Source organism: Equus quagga, chromosome 2 (genome assembly GCF_021613505.1).
Source record: "Equus quagga isolate Etosha38 chromosome 2, UCLA_HA_Equagga_1.0, whole genome shotgun sequence".
NCBI lineage: Eukaryota > Metazoa > Chordata > Mammalia > Perissodactyla > Equidae > Equus > Equus quagga.
This window is the reverse complement of record NC_060268.1, coordinates 39,095,534-39,111,875: the sequence shown is the minus strand read 5'-3', so window position 1 is coordinate 39,111,875 and position 16,342 is coordinate 39,095,534. Positions and strand designations below refer to the sequence as shown.

The 16,342-nt window shown below is 59.6% G+C and overlaps 1 protein-coding gene across 1 annotated transcript in view; it reads left to right on the top strand.

Moving 5' to 3' along the window:
• The window catches only part of SPTBN5 (spectrin beta, non-erythrocytic 5), a 55,438-nt gene that overhangs the window by 25,839 nt on the left and 13,257 nt on the right, over positions 1 to 16,342 (top strand). Inside the window, 27 exon segments of the mRNA XM_046652742.1 lie at positions 44 to 143; positions 869 to 1,048; positions 1,517 to 1,681; positions 2,140 to 2,354; positions 3,210 to 3,396; positions 3,625 to 3,825; positions 4,008 to 4,124; positions 5,224 to 5,381; positions 5,767 to 5,899; positions 6,165 to 6,310; positions 7,048 to 7,162; positions 7,282 to 7,392; positions 7,611 to 7,790; positions 9,047 to 9,250; positions 9,421 to 9,570; positions 9,791 to 9,895; positions 10,300 to 10,467; positions 10,986 to 11,135; positions 11,281 to 11,472; positions 11,649 to 11,744; positions 13,199 to 13,314; positions 13,400 to 13,514; positions 14,289 to 14,402; positions 14,598 to 14,719; positions 14,981 to 15,143; positions 15,359 to 15,547; positions 15,813 to 15,890. Of these exon segments, the coding sequence (XP_046508698.1) occupies positions 44 to 143; positions 869 to 1,048; positions 1,517 to 1,681; positions 2,140 to 2,354; positions 3,210 to 3,396; positions 3,625 to 3,825; positions 4,008 to 4,124; positions 5,224 to 5,381; positions 5,767 to 5,899; positions 6,165 to 6,310; positions 7,048 to 7,162; positions 7,282 to 7,392; positions 7,611 to 7,790; positions 9,047 to 9,250; positions 9,421 to 9,570; positions 9,791 to 9,895; positions 10,300 to 10,467; positions 10,986 to 11,135; positions 11,281 to 11,472; positions 11,649 to 11,744; positions 13,199 to 13,314; positions 13,400 to 13,514; positions 14,289 to 14,402; positions 14,598 to 14,719; positions 14,981 to 15,143; positions 15,359 to 15,547; positions 15,813 to 15,890 (3,970 nt within the window).

Genomic DNA, 16,342 nt, shown 5'->3' with positions numbered 1-16,342 from the left:
GTGGAGCCCTCCCACACCCTCCCCGCCTCCACCTGCCCTCCAGGGTCAGAGAGCAGCTGCAGGGCATCCAGGCACAATGGACCAGGATCCAGGAGAGGAGTGAGCAGAGGAGGCAGCAGCTGCAGGCTTCCCTCCAGCTCCAGGTGAGGGGCAGGCCCAGGTGCCTGAGGCTTTCCGAGAGGAGCGCCTGAGTCCACTGCTGCGCGAACGACTGTGCACTATGCAGAGCACTTTACAGTTTACCAAGCACTTTCCCACGTATTAAGTCCCTGACCCTCACAGCACCTCCTGTGACACAGGCCTTGGGGCTCTGATTTTTCCAGATGAGGGAAACTGAGGCTGAGGCTGCACTGCTCAGAGGCAGGGCTGGGCCCAAAGTCTTGAATAACCCGCTTGCCCTCCCTCATCCAGCTCTTCCCCTTCCCCATCATTTCTGGCCACACTCTGGGCTCTCGCATGCACGGTAGGCACCAGGTACAGGCCCTGGCTCTGTCAGATATTTGCTCAGCCCCACAGGGGCTCAGAGCTGGACCGGTCCACAGGCCTCCCAGAGCTTCAGCCTGTTTGGAGACATGGCCAGACATGATCTGATGTGGGCAGAGTAGGGGGACTGACCAGGCGCTCCTCTACCATGGGGCCCAGGCCCTGAGTCCCCAGGCCTCCTCCTGTGAGGGCGACAGTCCCCTCGATTTCCATTTCCCTGTCCTCACTTGGGAGCGGTAACCCCAGCCCCACCTCTCTTGCACCCTAGGACTGGCTCTGGGTCCCGCTCCTCCCCACGGGGGTCCATGAGACCCCTCTCTCCAGAGGTCCTCGCACCAGCCCTCACTCCCGGTCTGAGACCCACTCTCTCCCGGTTCTCGGGCAGGAATGGAAGCAGGATGTGGCGGAGCTGATGCTGTGGATGGAGGAGAAGGGGCTGGCGGTGGCCGAGAGCCCTCCCGAGCCCTCCCGAGAGCCCGGCAGCGTCCTGCGGAAACTCAAGCAGCACGAAGCAGCTGAGCGCGAGCTGCTGGCCGCCCGTGGGCACCTGGAGGGCCTGCGGCAGGTGGGGGCGCTAGGCAGCGGGTACAGGGCCTACTCATCTTCAAATGCCCAGCCCAGCCGTGCAGCAGGTTTTCATGGAACATACTCACTGAAGGAAGCCTCAGCCTCAGTTACCATGGAATGAGGATCGTCCAGCTTCCTCTTTCACCACGCAACCTCCTTCACTCAGCCAGGCACCCGTCCCCTCACCTCTCGGGCCAGCTCCGGAGCCTGCTTCGTCCACCTGAACGTCACCATTCCCCTGGCAGCCTGATGCCCACTCGCCCTGTCCTACTTGCGGGTGTCAGGGGAAAGCCTCTCACCTCTGCCCACAGATTTGGGGCTACATGAACTGCTTGAGCCCTTGCAGCCTGTGGAATGCAGCTTGTAGCCAGCCACCCCTCACCTCTGCCACATGGGTCCAGCCTGCTGCGGCCGTTCATGATACCAGCAGCTCAACAAAACTCCCCGGCCTTTGTCTCCACTGCAGGCCGGGAGAGAGCTGTTGAGCAGCAGGCTCAGTGCCCAGGAGGACGTGCAGGCCAGGCTTCAGGGCCTGAGTAGCAAGTGGGAAGAGTTGAACCTCAAGATGGCAGAGCGTGGGGACCAGCTCCGGCAGGCTAGGCAGCAGGACCAGCTCCGGGGGCTGCTGCAGGTCGGCCAAAGAGGCGGGGCAGGGCACAGGAGGGAGACTGAGGCTGGGCTGGGCTGGGAACAGGCAGGATGGGAAGGGGAGGGAGGAATCTGGTGTCCTGCTGACTCTGGAGCAGCCCTGGGAAGACCTGCAGCCTCTGGAGGCCTCTGGCCTGTGACAAGTTGAGCCTGGCTTTACTCACCAATAGGCCAATACAAGATTGTCTCCTGGGTGCTCAATGTATGAGCAGCACAACTTGAGTCCCCCAGGGAGGAAGAAGGGGACAGGATATTCATGGGGCTCTGGGGGAAGGTTTGGGCACCTCTGGTGGGGGGGTGGGCAGTGGCGGGGACAGATGTCCCCAATAGGTCCCTGGTGAATCTGGTCTGCTACCAGCACTGCAGCCTTAGAGCCCAGGAAGGGCCACTTGCTGGCCTATACATGGAGAGCCTAATGCAGCGCCCTGCAACCCTCCCCAGGATGCCAAGGAGAAGATGGAGCAGCTAGAGGGGGCCCTGCAGGGCGCAGAAACAGGGCAGGACCTGAGCTCCAGCCGGAGGCTGCAGAAACAGCACCACCAGCTGGAGGGTGAGAGCCAGGCACTGGCCGGGAAGATGGCCGCCCTCGTCTCCCAGGCCCTCAGCATGGTCAATTCCCAGACCATCGTGGAGGAGACCCAAAAGTACCTCCAAAGGTACTTGCCTGCTTGTTCCATCTTCACTGCACTGTGTGTCACCCCTAATGTGAACATGAGGGCAGTTTCACCCAGTGAGCCCAGCAGGGTGGCACCTACAGGACCTGAGGTCATCCAAACCTCCTGCCCTTTTGAGTAGAGTTGTTCCCAGGGTGGGCAGGTCAGAGACCCCCAGCTAGGCATCCTAAGCGCCCCATGTTCTGAAGTCAGGAGGGTCGTCTGGGTGGGAGGTTGGGCCCTGCACCCTCTCCAGCTGCCTCCCCGTTGTCAGATGAGGCTTCCCCGTGCCCCACCTTGTTCCTCATGGGCCCCTGACTGGGCTGTCAATCTACAGAAACAGAAACCCTTTTAAGAGGCAAAACCTTTACTTGGGATCAAGGAATTGCAATTCAGGGAGCACAGATTCAGGAAGAAACCCAAATAGTGTCCTGATTATAGAAGAGGGGCTCAGGGTTTTTATGGGAAAAGGAAGGATGAGGTGAGTTGTGTTAAAGACGAGTTCATTGGTGCCAGATGGGGTAGGCTGGGTTTGTACTTCATAGATTGACTTGAGAATCGCTCATCAGGCAAAAAGCTAGACTCGTACTTCATTGACTGGTCTACATTCGGTCATCAGCAAAGTCCAGTTTCATCAGTCCTTACAGACAGGATATTTTTGTCTTTACTGGCTTCCTGGAATGTTGGTGGTTTGGTCCACTTTGGAAGATAAAGAAAACAAGACATGCTCTGAAATGGCGGCTCTGGCTCTGTTTTAATATGATACCACTTGTGTCATCTTTCACAGGGTCAAGGAAAGGACTGAGGGTTTGACCTTGCTTATTCCCAACCTCTCCCATCCCTTCTGCCTCCGCCCAGGTTCGAGTCCCTGCAGGGACGTCTGGCCGCCCGGCAATGGCAGCTGCAGGCCTCAGTTGAGCTGTACCAGTTCTACCAACTGAGCAGCATGGAGCTCACGTGGGTGGCTGAGCACATGCCCAGTGCCAGCTCCACCGGCTCCACCAAGTGCTTACATGGTACCCAGAGCCTTTGCCACAAACACGAGGTAACGGCCCCCTTTTTCTCCCAGGATCCCTGATGTCCCATTCGCATACCTTAGAATTCCTCTGCTGCTGCTCGGGGTGTCCTGATTTCCAAGTCTCTGCCCCAGCTATTCTCTGCCTGCGAGTTTTGCCATGCCTGGAGCCCAGAGCCGCATCCATGGCTCTGTTCCTGGCACCCCATGGCTAAGGGAATCTTGGAGGCAGCAGCCCCTCCTGCTGTTCTGTGGCAGGAGCTCCAAGCAGAAGTGAAAGCCCACCAGGGTCAGATGCAACGGCTACTGGATTCCGGACGGAGCCTGGCAGCCTCAGGGCACCCCCAAACCCGGGACATCATAAAGCAGTGCCAGGAGGTGGAAGACCACTGGATAGAGCTGGAGCATGCATGTGAGGCACGGGCTCGGTGCCTGCAACAGGCTGTCACTCTCCAGCAGGTAGGATGCAGAGAGCACAGGGTCAGGGGAAATGGCAAAAGCTGGACAGATGCTGGCTAGTCCCCATGTGGGCACAGAAACATCTTTGTGCTGGCTGCTGGAGAACCTAGCATGATGTCCCCAAGGGGTGATGGAGGGTCCCATCTGAGATCATCGAGCTGAGTCGGCACCATTCTTGGCAGTATTTTCTGGATGCGTCAGAGCTGGAGGACTGGGTGGAGGAGAAGTGGCCACTGGTGAGCAGTCAGGACTATGGTGGAGACGAGGCAGCCACTCTCAGGCTCATTAAGAAGCATCAGGTACCATGTCCTGAGCATCCCTCATCAGTCTGAACTTGGGTAATGATGGGCCATGAGGAAAAGGTCTGTCACACACCCAAAGGGCACATCCTACTTCTTGGAGGCATGAAGCCCTGCTCTTTCTTCCTGAAGACATGGCAAGCCCCTTCCCCGCCACCCACCCCATCCTGCAGGGCCGCTCCTCATCCCTAGGGCTCCCGTTCTTCCGAGGCAGCCCTTGGAAGAAGGCATCCCCCTTGTTTACTCTCTTTAGTAGTCTACACCCCTGTGGCCTTGGGATTTGTCTTCTCTTCTCGCTTGCCCTCCTCCCACTTGCACTTTCTTCTCTCTTGGGGGTTCTTCCTCCCATACTTTGAATATCATCCTTTGAGTTAACCAAATGCCCTTCCTGAAGTCTGACCCCTCCACACACACAAACATCCCCTGATTAAAGGGAGAGAGGCCTGTAACACCCCCTCCTTCCTGGAATCAGACCCTGGGGACCACACCAGCTCCAAAGCTGGGACCACAGCAATCCTAGTTCCTGCTGTCACTGAAATGTCCTCTTGTCTGGGCATGTTTTCCCAGGTAGCCCTGGTGGCCCATATTCCAGGGTCCTGTGACTGAGGACTTTAGTGAGCCATTCCTATGGAGTGTGCCTGTAGCCGTGGCCTCATGGGGCTTCAGTGTTCCAGGCATCCTGGGCAGCTTGCTTAACTCTGCCCATCTCATATACTTTGGTGTTAGGGTTCAGTTCAGTGCCTTCTCTGCCCTCCCTTCCTTGGCCCAGATTACCCAGTATTCACCCCTCCCTACTAAATAGTGAGCCCTCTGAGGACACAGACCATGTCTTCACTTTTGTGAAACAGTGAGAACTCTATCAGTATTGGGTAGGTGGATGATGGATGTGTGGGTGGACAGATGGGTTGGCAGATAGATGGATGGGTGGATCAATGGGTGAATAGATGGGTGGATGGATGGGTGAGTGGATGGATGCGTAGATGAGTGGAAGGGGGTAGACGGATGGGTGAGTGGAGAGACAAGTGAGTGGGTGGATGGATGGGTAGATGAATGAGTCACCCAGTCTGAGCCTGGCATGCATGGGTCCCTGTGCTGGCAGACTCTGCAGCAGGAACTAGTTCTTTGTTGGAGCTCCATGGAGAAGCTTGACCAACGAGCCCAGACCCTCACTGGCCCTGTGGCCTCTGAGCAGCTGCGTGAGGTGCAGAGGAGGCTCTGGGAGCAGCTGCAGGTGCTGCAAGAGTTGTCAGTCTCACGGTGAGGGTCATTGTACCCACTCTGGGTACGGGGGGCCTAGCCACGGTTGACTGTTCCCATACCATGACCTTGAGTTGGAAGGAACCCATGACCCCAGGCCGACAGAGGTGTGTCAGATGAGGCCTTGCTGGGTGTTGCTCACCTCTCTCCATAAATTCCTCAGTGAGGACCCACTGGGCAGGAACGCGGACCCCCAGCTCCTAGCTCTCTGAGTCTTCCCACATCCACACCCTCACCTGCCCTACTGGCTTCCTGAGTCTACTTCTCCCTGAATCCAGAGCTGCAGGCTTGGGCAGAGACCATCAGGTCACCCCCTTAGGCTGGGCCAGCCCTCCCCAGGGGGCTGGGCAGCTAACTTGTGGGGAACTGTGGGCTGTCCTCACAGGGATCGGGAGCTGGAGGGGACCCTGAAGCTGCACGAGTTCCTGAGGGAGGCTGAGGAGCTGCAGAGCTGGCTGGCTAGCCAGAAGCAGACAGCCAGAGGAGAGAGCCTCGGAGAGGACCACGAGCAGGTCCTGGTGAGGAGAGGGCTGGGGCAAGGAGGAACGCCTGAGGCAGAGCCCTGGGGCGCGGGGGCCCAGCCAGGCTGGGCTGTGTGGAGAAGGGGGCTGTGGGAGCCAAGAGCCCTGGCCGAAGACAGGCCTTCTGAGTAGAGTGGGCAGGCTCTGCGGCTGCCCAGCCCCCAGGGTGCCCAGATGGTCACTGAGGTCCTTCGTTTCCCAAGCTGCTTGCTGTCTTATCAGCTGAGTGCCACCCTGTCACCTCCTCCCCTCTTCTCCTCAGCACCTCTGCACTAAGTTTGCAAAGTTTCAGTGCCAAGTGGAGCTGGGTGGCCAGCGAGTGGCAACCTGCCAGCAGCTGGCAGACAGCCTACTGGAGCATGGACACAGCGCTGGCCCCAAGGCCTGCCAGAGGCAGCAGGATCTGCAGTGAGTGCCCAGCAGAGCAGGCCAGGGGCGTGGGATTGGGGGAGCGTGCTGGGCAGGCAGGTCCTGGAGTGCAAGGAGAGGGCGGCATGCTCCCAGGGCCACACTGGCTCTGCCTGCCCATGCCGAATCTGGAGAGGCGCTGGTTCTGGAGAGGCTGAGGCCGCCACAGGTGGCCGTGGCCTGTGAAGGGAGTCGAGGCTGGGGGTGCAGGTCCGAGAGCCCCGCCCAGACCTCCAGGGGCACTCTTCCAAACCACAGGCTTCCAGGACTTGGAGGAGGAGCTGTGGGAAGCCCCCCTGCTGTCCACCCGGCTGGTTTGAATCTGCCCCAAGCCTGTGAGCTGTGAGGCAAGGTCGTGACTTGTCCATAACCCCTAGCATGGAGCCGGCTGGCAGAAGCCTCAGGAGCTCAGGGAGAGTGGGCCGAGTACAGGAGGCACGGAGAGAAGAGGGGCCACTGCCCTCGACCGTTTATAGTCTGGTTGACGTGTCGAGACTGGGACATACTGGATATATCACAAAGCACAGGAATTGGCTCAGTGCTGAGCGTGGCAGCAGCGCAGGACTCGGCTCCTAGGAAAGCTGAAGAGACAGGCTCCAGGGAGGAGGGTTTGCAGCAGGGCTGAGCTCTGGAAGCAGCCCTGAGAGGAGAGGGCTGACCCGGCCTAGCGAGGGGGTGGAATGAGGCACTGGGTCAATGGCTGATCTGCTGCTGGTCTCCTGCCCATCTGGGAACAGGGCCGCCTGGTTGGAGCTGTGGGAGCTGACCCAGGCCCGAGGCCGCCTGCTCCGAGATGCTGAGATTGCCCTCAAAGTTCACAGAGATCTGTGGGAAGCCCTCACCTGGGTCCAGGTGTGAGCCAGGGGAGAGGGAGGGGGTTCTTTCTAGAAGTGGATCCACCCAGGCTCAGCACCAACCCCCCCCCCCCCCCCGCTCCATTCCTGATCCCCATGGCCATCTCCTCTCCTCAGGAAAAAGCCGCAAGCCTCCCCAGGGACGTGGCCCAAGACCTGCGTGGGCTGGAGGCCCAGCTGAGGAGACACGAGGGGCTGGAGCGTGAACTCCTAGGCACTGAGCGGCAGGTGAGCCCAGGTCTGGCTGCCTCTCCCCCTCAGGCCTCTCAGGCCCCCTCAGGCCTGCCCATCTATTCTTCTAGATTTTCCATACTTGCTCAGGGCCTCCAGTGGGGCCCATTGTGCATGGTAGGACATGGCCCAAGGACGGGTCTGTGTGACGGGCAGGCCCCTCAGTGTCTAGGAGGACATGACCCTTCTCTCCCTATGTCCCACCCTGACCCCAGCTGCAGGGACTGCTGGAGATTGGAGGCACCATGCAGAAGCGGGGTCCAGGGCCTCAGGCCCACGTGGTACAGCAGAGGCAGCAGGCTCTGGTGCAGGCCTGGGAGGCCTTGAAGCTACACATGGAGCAGCACAGGGCCCAGCTGGAGCAGGCACACCTCCTGGCTCGCTTCCATGTGGTGGTGAGGGCTCCTTCCCCTTGGGTGGTGTGTATGTGTGTGTGTGTGTGTGTGTGTGTTACCAGGCACGTGCATGCACTAATGAGAACCTCTAGCTCCAGAAGGAAAACAAATTTGGACATGAGGAGGAAGAGCCTGGGCACATCTGGATGTCTGGCTGGCTGGTCAGAGGGCTGAGCATGTGGGGCATAGCAGTGATGCGTTAGGTTTGGGTCAACACCAGCCCAAGTGAATAACAGGGCAGTCAGGAGACAGGGGTCCCAGCCAGAGCCGAGGAGTAAAAACAGCCCCAAAAAGCCCATAACTGAAGACACAAATATTCTAGACAGTGACCTCTGGATCAGCCAGCATCTATTTAACATCTGTGTTTAGCTCTCTGCCAGGAGCTGTGGGTGGAAAGAGGAGGGTGATGTAGAAGCCCTGTGAGATGGGATTGCTGCCCTCATGGAGCCTATATAGCTGGAGAGATGAGCCTAATACCCTGGAGAGTCTGAGGATGACAGGGGGCCCTGGCCGTGGGATGTCCCAGGAGTCCCCATGTCCTGGGGCCTGGTGGACCCAATGCCCAAATTATGACACTGCAAAAAGGCTTGAGTTTAGAGACCCACCTCTGCCACTTTCTGGCAGCGGGGGCTTGAGCAAGGCCTCTATCTCTAGGTTGTTACCTCCTGTTTGAGTGCCTAGAGTTTACAAAACTTGTTCACACACATTGTGCCATTGACCCTTCTTCGTCTAAGCAATGAGGTGTTTGGACAAGGATCCAAGGCCCCTCCAGCTCTAACACGGTGTTTGTACACAAATCAATAGAAGACGGTTGTAAGTATTCAATTGGAAATCCAGAGGATGGGAGAGCAGTGAGATGTCAAGGTGCCAGGGAATTCTGCATGAGGCGAAGAAGGCCTTGGCCCTGGAAGAGGGGGTGGGCTTGGAAGAGATGGAAGGAAGGAGAAGGAACATCTAAACAAGAGGGGCCTCAAAAGCAAGGGGTGGAGAAGAGTCTCGGTGAGGACAATGAGGAGGCTGGTCCGGCACACGCAGAAGTTTAGGGGAGCTGGGAAGATTGGGTTGGATGACGATGGAGGAATCAGGTGACAGAAGGCCCTGTGGGCCTCGCCTGAGGCTCTGACCTGGGACAGCTTGGCCCTTCCAATGTGTGAGTGGATCCAGGGGGACTGTCGTTGTGCCTCAGAGCCTGGTTCTCTGCCACCCGGCCCAGCCCCCACTCAGCTCTCTCCCTCCCTCCGTCTCCCGGGATCCAGGTGCAGGGCTATGCATCCTGGGCAGCCCATGTGTGGCAGGAGCTGCAGAGAGAGGACACTTTCCAGGAGCCCAGCAGTGGCCCCCTAGCGCTCAGTGCCCACCAGCAGCTTCGGGCAGAGCTGGAGGCCCAGGAGGAGCTGTACCAGCGGGCTGCCCAGCTTGGCCGGCAGGTGCTCCTGGCTGCAGGGACACCCATCAAGGAGGTGGGCCCCCTTTTCTGGTGTCCCCAGCCTACCCTGACCTAGCCTGAGCCTCCTTGCGCCCTGCCCCACCGTGCCACGCTGGCCTCTCCTCAGAGGCTTTCCTCAGGATCTGCTTCCGTCTTGTTCAAGCGGCTCTCCCCAGTGCAGGCTCCCCTCATACCCGTCCCCAGGTCCAGAAAGGGCTGCAAGCCCTGCAGGATGAGCGGGAGCGGGTGTTCCAAGCCTGGGAAAGGAAGCAAGAGAGGCTGCAGGCCATGCACCGGGAGCAGCTCTTCCTCAGAAAGTGTGGCCGCCTAGACCAGATCCTCACGGCCCAGGAGGCAGGTCCCCCTCACCAGACAACACACGTCCTCGCGCTCCCTCTTCTCCCTGTCTCCCCTCTCCAGACTCACTGCCTTGCTTCCTGGGGCTCTGGCTTCTTCCCTGATGTGGGGCGCAGAGCTGTGCACTGCCTCAGCACAGACAGCTGCAAACGGGGTGGGGGTGCTGGCTGTCTGGACAGTCGCTGGTGGCCTCTGACTTTTCCGTGGGCTGATCCAGGTTTCCCTGAGAACCAGTGCCCTGGGGAGCTCGGTGGAAGAGGTGGAGCAGTTGATCCGCAAGCATGAGACCTTCCAGAAGGTGCTGACTGCCCAGGATGAGAAGGTAATGGGCTCGGGGAGTCCTGGGCGTGGTCAGAGTTGGGGGCCAGTGAGGGGAGTCTGGGAACTTTGGAGAGTCCTAAGTGGGGGACACGGGGTGCTTGGTGTGTGCCACAGGTAATGCTGATATATGGGGCCAGCCTGTGGGGCTAGGGGCTCCTGGTTTGGGCTGACTAGGCAGAGTAGGACGTGTGGCTCAAGAACAGGGCTGGGCTGGGCCACACCGCAGGGACGTGGCAGCCACTTGGCTCCAGATTACGTGGTCACTGGGGAGCTGAGAGGCTTGGTTCTGGCTTACTGGGTGATGGGCCAGCCCTAGGCCACACCAGGCTGAGGGAAGGGCATCCCTGCAGGCGGGCCCCTGCTCCAGCCTCCCACGTGACTGCGTCCCCCACCTCCGCCCCACAGGAGACAGCCCTGTGCGAGGATGTGAAGACGCTCAGGGGCCCCCGGGTGCAGGACCTGCTCCACACGGTGCTGGAGCGTCGAGCTCGAGTGAAGGAGCTGGCAGAGAGCCGGGGACACGCCCTGCACGCCTCCCTGCTGATGGCCAGCTTCACCAGGGCCGTGACCCAGGTCTGAGGGCCACCCCCAGCCCAGTGCCTTCCACTTGGGCCACATTTTACAGATGATGCGCACCTTCACGGGCTCATTCAGACCTCACCACAACCCTGTGATGAGGACACTGAAGTTTAGAGAGTTAAAAAGCTCTCCCAGAGGCCATGCTGGAGCCCAGAACATTCGATTCAAAGACCCTGCATATGGAGACCCCACTGCTTCCTGAGCAATCCCAGGGTCAGCACAAAGAGGGGTGAGAGAAGGAGCAGAGCAGTCCAGGGCCCAGGAGCAGGCAAGACTCACCTCCCAAATTAGGTTCCACCCAAGGGCCCTGCCAGCCCCTTCCTGTGGCTGGGGGTGCTAGCTGGGCCTGGGACATGTCTTCCTGGGCTAGAACCATTGGATCTCATTTGCCAGGCGCTGCCCAGCCCTGCCGCTGGGGCCAGCAGTCAGCTACCTGGGCACAGGCATGTGGGACATCTCTGTGAATGGAGGCAGTATCAGCATCATGGGATTCATGTCCCCACCCCCACCAGGCCCAGGATTGGATCCAGGAGCGGGTCCAGCAGCTGAAAGAGCCAATCCTTCCTGGGGACCTGAAAGATAAGTTGAAGTTCCTGCAGAAACACCAGGCCTTCGAAGCTGAGGTCCAGGCCCATAAGGAGGTCATAACCTCTGTCGCCAAGGTAACAGCCAGGCCCTCAGCCCAAGCCCTGTCCCAAAATGTGGACTCCAGAATGGGCAAGGGGAAAAGCCTTTGCCAGAGGGAGCCTGTGGTGAGAAAAGCAGGAGGAAGGGAGACAGGCAAGATCTCCTGGGATCTCTCCCCAGGAGGGCGAGGCTCTTCTGGCACAGAGCCACCCTCGGGCGGGAGAGGTCTCCCAAAGACTCGGGGAGCTGCAGGAGCACTGGGAGAAGCTGAGGCAGGCACTGGCTCTCCGGGGCCAGGACCTGGAGGACAAGCAGAACTTCCTGGAGTTCCTACAGAGGGTGGACCTTGCAGAGGCCTGGATCCAGGAGATGGTGAGACCCAGCTGGGCAGGGGCAGAGCTGGGGGTGGGGCTGTGGGGCTGAGAGATGGGCGTGGGAACCCCAGTGGGAAGCTCCTGAAGACGCCACCTGCCCCAACGCTGCCCAGCAGCTGGGTGCCAGGGGGCTGGGTGCACCCAGGGCTGGTGCTCAGCATGCTGCCTCCGCAGGAGGTGATGGTGAATGTCGGTGACCTGGGCCAGGACCTTGAGCACTGCCTGCAGCTCCGTAAGCAGCTCCACATGTTCCGAGGAGTCTGGGCCGGGGTAAGGGGGCCCTCCATGGAGAGGGCGGCCGGGGCATCCCCCCATTGGGAAATAAAGCTCAGAGTAGTGACCCGGCAGGGGCTCTGGAGCCTGATGTGGGCTCTTGTGTCAGCTCCACACTTACTGCCGGCACGTGCCTAGGCAGCCTCCCTTTCTCACCAAACCTTCGTCTCTTCATCTTTAAAATGTGGATAACACCTGTCTCATAGGTCAGAGAGCATATGTGTGCTGTGGTGGTTACACGAGTCTATACATGTGATAAACTGTGTGGAACTCTACCTGCCCCCCACACAGATGAGTGCCTGTAGGAACTGATGAACTCTGAATAAAGTCTGTCATCTGCATAATAGTTATACCAGTGTCCCATTCCTGGTTCTCTTAGTCTACTGTAATTATGTAAGATGTTACCATCGGGGGAAGCCGGAGAAGGGTACGTGGGACTTTCCTATACTACTTTTGCAATGTCCTGTGCATCTATAATTATTTCAAAATTTAAAAAAAGAACACGCATATGCCTGGATGTAGTGGGTAATCAATACACTGCAGCCACTCGTAACCCTCCTTCAGCATCTCCTCCCCACACCCCCTCCACACACACACACCCAAAAATCGATTTCTCTTATGTGGTATAGAGGAAAGAAATTGGACAAATGTATTCACAATCCGGCGTTAGAGGCAGAATGTGCTAAGCTCATCCCCCTGATGTAAGTGTGTGTGAGTTCTTAAAAGTCCACAGTGCTCCGATATCCTTTGCTATGGGTGGAATTTCACAGCCACCATGCCAGATGCTATAGTCGAGTGAGAGCCAGAGAGCTGGGCTCAAATCCTGGCTCTGTCACAAGTTAGCTGTGTTGGCCTCCCAGCTCTGCTCTGGCACCTACACCAGGAAAGAAATGCCCTTCCATGCCCTCCACGAAGGAGACTCTCCACAGGGCGGGGCTTTGGGAATTTCAACAAGCTCTACAAGTGCAAGGTGCTCGTACCAGGGGCAGAAAGCCTGCAATCCCACCCCTGTGAGGACCCCCTCCCTGAGTACCTATAAGCCTCACCCTGTGTTTAAGCAGTGGCAGCCTCAGCCCAGTGACTCCCAGGGCTGGGGACACCCAGACCCCAGGAGGCCCAAACCACCATCGCATTCCACCCCTCGCTTTGCTCTTCTTATCCGGAGAAGCTGCATTTTCACTTTAAAGGCTTCTGTTAATCAGTGCATCCCTGCCCACCCCCTCCCGCTTCTGGGAGCACATTTTCTCACCTTGGAGCCAACTGTGGGGCTGCAGACCCCAAGTGTATCTTGCTCACTGCACCTGGTACAGGATGGGATGGAGGCCTCCACTCCCAGACATGCTGCCTTTCTCACTCTCTTGGGCCCAAGCTGACCCTCCACGTGCTGACAGCAGTGCAAAGAAGGGGCTCAGAGCCGGTGTCACCAATGCCCTCACCCTGCACTCCTGCAGGACACGGTGGATGACACCCACATCAGGAGCGTCAATGACTGGTCGCTGCAGCTCAAGAACCGGGACCCTGAGCAAGTCAAGACCATCCACCAGCGGCGACACCAGCTCAACAACAGGCCAGTCCTGGAGTGGGGGAAGCAGGGGGGCTGGGAGAGGGGCTGGAGGGCCACCTCACACTCGGCCTTACACCCTCTCTGCCAGGTGGAAGAGTTTCCAGGGCAACCTGCTCCGGTACCAGCAGCAGCTTGAAGGGGCCCTGGAGATGCACTCCTTGTCCCGGGAGCTAGATGACATCACTGAGCGGATTGGGGAGAAAGTAAGCAGTGAGGGAGCAATGGCAGCCCATGGGCCAGGGGAGTGAGGGTGCCGGGGTCTCCCATGGGCCGCCCCTCACCCACTTCTCCTCTGCAGCTGGGGTACATGGAGGTAGGTCCCACAAGGAGTCTGTCGGGGGTCTACCAGGGGCTCCATAAGAGCTCCGGTTGCAGGCTTGGAGGCCAGCCCTCCTGACCCTTTTTGCCCCCGGCAGCACTGTGGGTCCAGAGGCCAGAGCACCCTGTTCTTCCCTTGTCCCTGGACAAGCCCAGCCCCGCAGGAGGTTTGTCCAGGATTGTGTAGTGACCACAGAGAAATGTGGGCTAACCACTGACAGGGGCGGAAGTGAAGAGGTGGTGTGCAGCCTGAGAAGCCCCTGTGACACTGTCTGTGACACAGACAGTGCCCTGGCCCTGGCCTGCAGAGGGCTCTTGCTGAATGTTCCTCCTCCTCCTTGGGTTCCTGCCTCAGCCGGCCAGGCCTGGGTGTCTGTCCAGGCTCAGTTCCCCTAAAAGGAGAGTCAAATGAGATAGTGTCCGTGTAAGCCCCACACAGATGGAGACTCTCCAGCCCCAGGTTTCTCTGAGAGTCGTCCTCCTGCACAGAAGGAAGGGACCTCTGGTCGGGGCCAGCGCCCTGCCCCAGCCCGCGCAGAGCCCTGGGAAGGGCATCAGGCTGGGCACCTTCCGCACAGAAACCCCGTGACTGAGGACCCTGTGTGATGAGACCAGAGCTGGAGCCAAGGCCCAGCCTGTAATGCCCCGCTCCTCTCCAGGCTGCCTTGATCCAGGGCCCGGACCACGGGAAAGACCTGGAGAGCGTGCAGAGGCTGCTGCGGAGACACAAGGAGTTGGAGCAGCAAATGGGCCTCATCCAGGCGCAGGTGGAGGTGTGCAGCCAGGTGTGGAGGCGGGCCAGGGCCCAGGGTGCCTCCTCTGTGGGACCCCGCAGAGGCATGCGGCGGGGGGGGGCGGCTTCGGGACAGCAAGCGTCACCCGGTCTGCTCAGCTGTCCACTCCACTGCCTGCAGCGGCCTCCCTGAGCACAGCCTGCCTCCCCGCCTCTGACCTGGCTTCCCCCACAGGCCCTAGAGCGAGAGGTGGGCCGCTTCTGCCAGAGAAGCCCTGGGGCAGCCCCCAGCCTCAGCCACAAGCGGCGGGAGATGATGGACAGCTGGTGGCAGCTCCAGAGCAGGGCCCAGAAGTGGTATGAAGCCGCTGGGCCGCTCGTCCCTTTCCTCTGCAGCATCTCAGTCCCCGCACTTCCCCTTGGCCCGGTTTTCCCCCCGAGTCTTTCTCTGTCCTTCAAATAACCATCTGTGTTGTCACCCCACCACTTCTCAGCCTGTGGTGCTTCTTTGGCAAAGGGGATTCAGGGAGAGAAGGCCCTGGGAGGCACGGGGTAGGGGGGGAAGGTGGGGGAAGAGGGCTCAGAGGTCCAGGGCGAGCTGGTGAACCCCGTGGGCAGGAGGGAGTGCCTGGATGCCCTGCACCAAGCTTGGAAACTGCAGGCAGTGCTGCAGGAACTGCTGGTCTGGGCCCGGAGGCTGCGGGCTGAGATGGATGCTCCACGCGCCCCCAGCAGCCCCGCGGAGGCCCGGCACATGTTGGAGGAACACCAGCAGCGCAAGGTGAGCGGTGGGACCTGGGCCTTTCCTGGGATCTCACCTCTTCCCTGCCCTCTCCCTTATTGGGGTCCCCTCTTTCTCTGTCGCCTGCCTCTGCCTTTCTGCTCTTCCATCGCACCCCTTCAGCTGTCTTCCACACTCTCCTCCTCCCCACTGGGCCTCCTCTCTCCCACCGAGAGAGCCTCAGCCTCTGGGAGCTGAGCCCAGTCCTGTTACAGGCCGAGCTGGACTCCCGAACAGACAGCATCAGCCTGGCCCGAAGCACTGGGCAGCGACTGCTCGCAGTGGGGCACCCGTCTGCCCCTGACACCCGCCAGGCCCTGGCTGATTTAGACCAGGAGCTGAACAGCCTGGAAGGGGCCTGGCAGGAGCACCAGCTCCAGCTCCAGCAGGCCTTGGAGCTACAGGTGGGCAACTTCCATCCTGCCCCACCCATGGGGGCCCATGCTAACCGCACTGCCCCTGGTCAAAGCCAAAGCCGGAGAGGCTGCTGTGCCAGGGGCTTTGCCCACCACCCACTTCCTACCACCCAGCTCGCCCACAAGTCTTGCCTGCTGTGGACTTGTTCTGCTGAGCCAGGACCATTTCTCCACTGGGCCACCAATAGGATCACTCCATCTGCAGTGACTGGACCCTCTGCTCTCTTCTTCTTACCTTTTCCTTTCTCAACAGCTGGTTCTGAGTTCTGTGGAGCAGATGGAAAGTTGGCTCTGCAGCCAGGAAGCCTGCCCAGCCATTGAGGGTCAGGGGGTAGGTGCCGGGCAGGAGGGAGGGAGGGTTTACAAGAGCAGCATTCGGGATCACACCAGCCAGTGCTCCCTGAGCTGCCCAGGCCAAGGGGGTCTCCCCTCCCTCGACCGAGCTGGTCACTGAGCAGTCACGTGCCCATCGTTCGTGAGCAGTTCTTGTGGCCTGGCCTAGACCCCCAGGGAATGCCGTGGGAGCTTACGAGGGGAGCGTGTAGCCCTTGACCCATTCTTGCCTCCTTCCCACCACCCTTCTCACCTCTGCCTTCCTCACTTCCTGACACCCTGAGGTTTCTTTTCCCACCACCGTCCCAACTTCTGTGGCAGGCGAGCCTGACTCACAGGAGACCTCAGAGAATAATCAGGGCCTCAGCTGACCTGTGCTGACGTAGTCTTACTGGGGGTGCAGGGGAGAGGGTGTCCCTGTTATATGAAAAAGCTCCTCTTCCCCCCTGG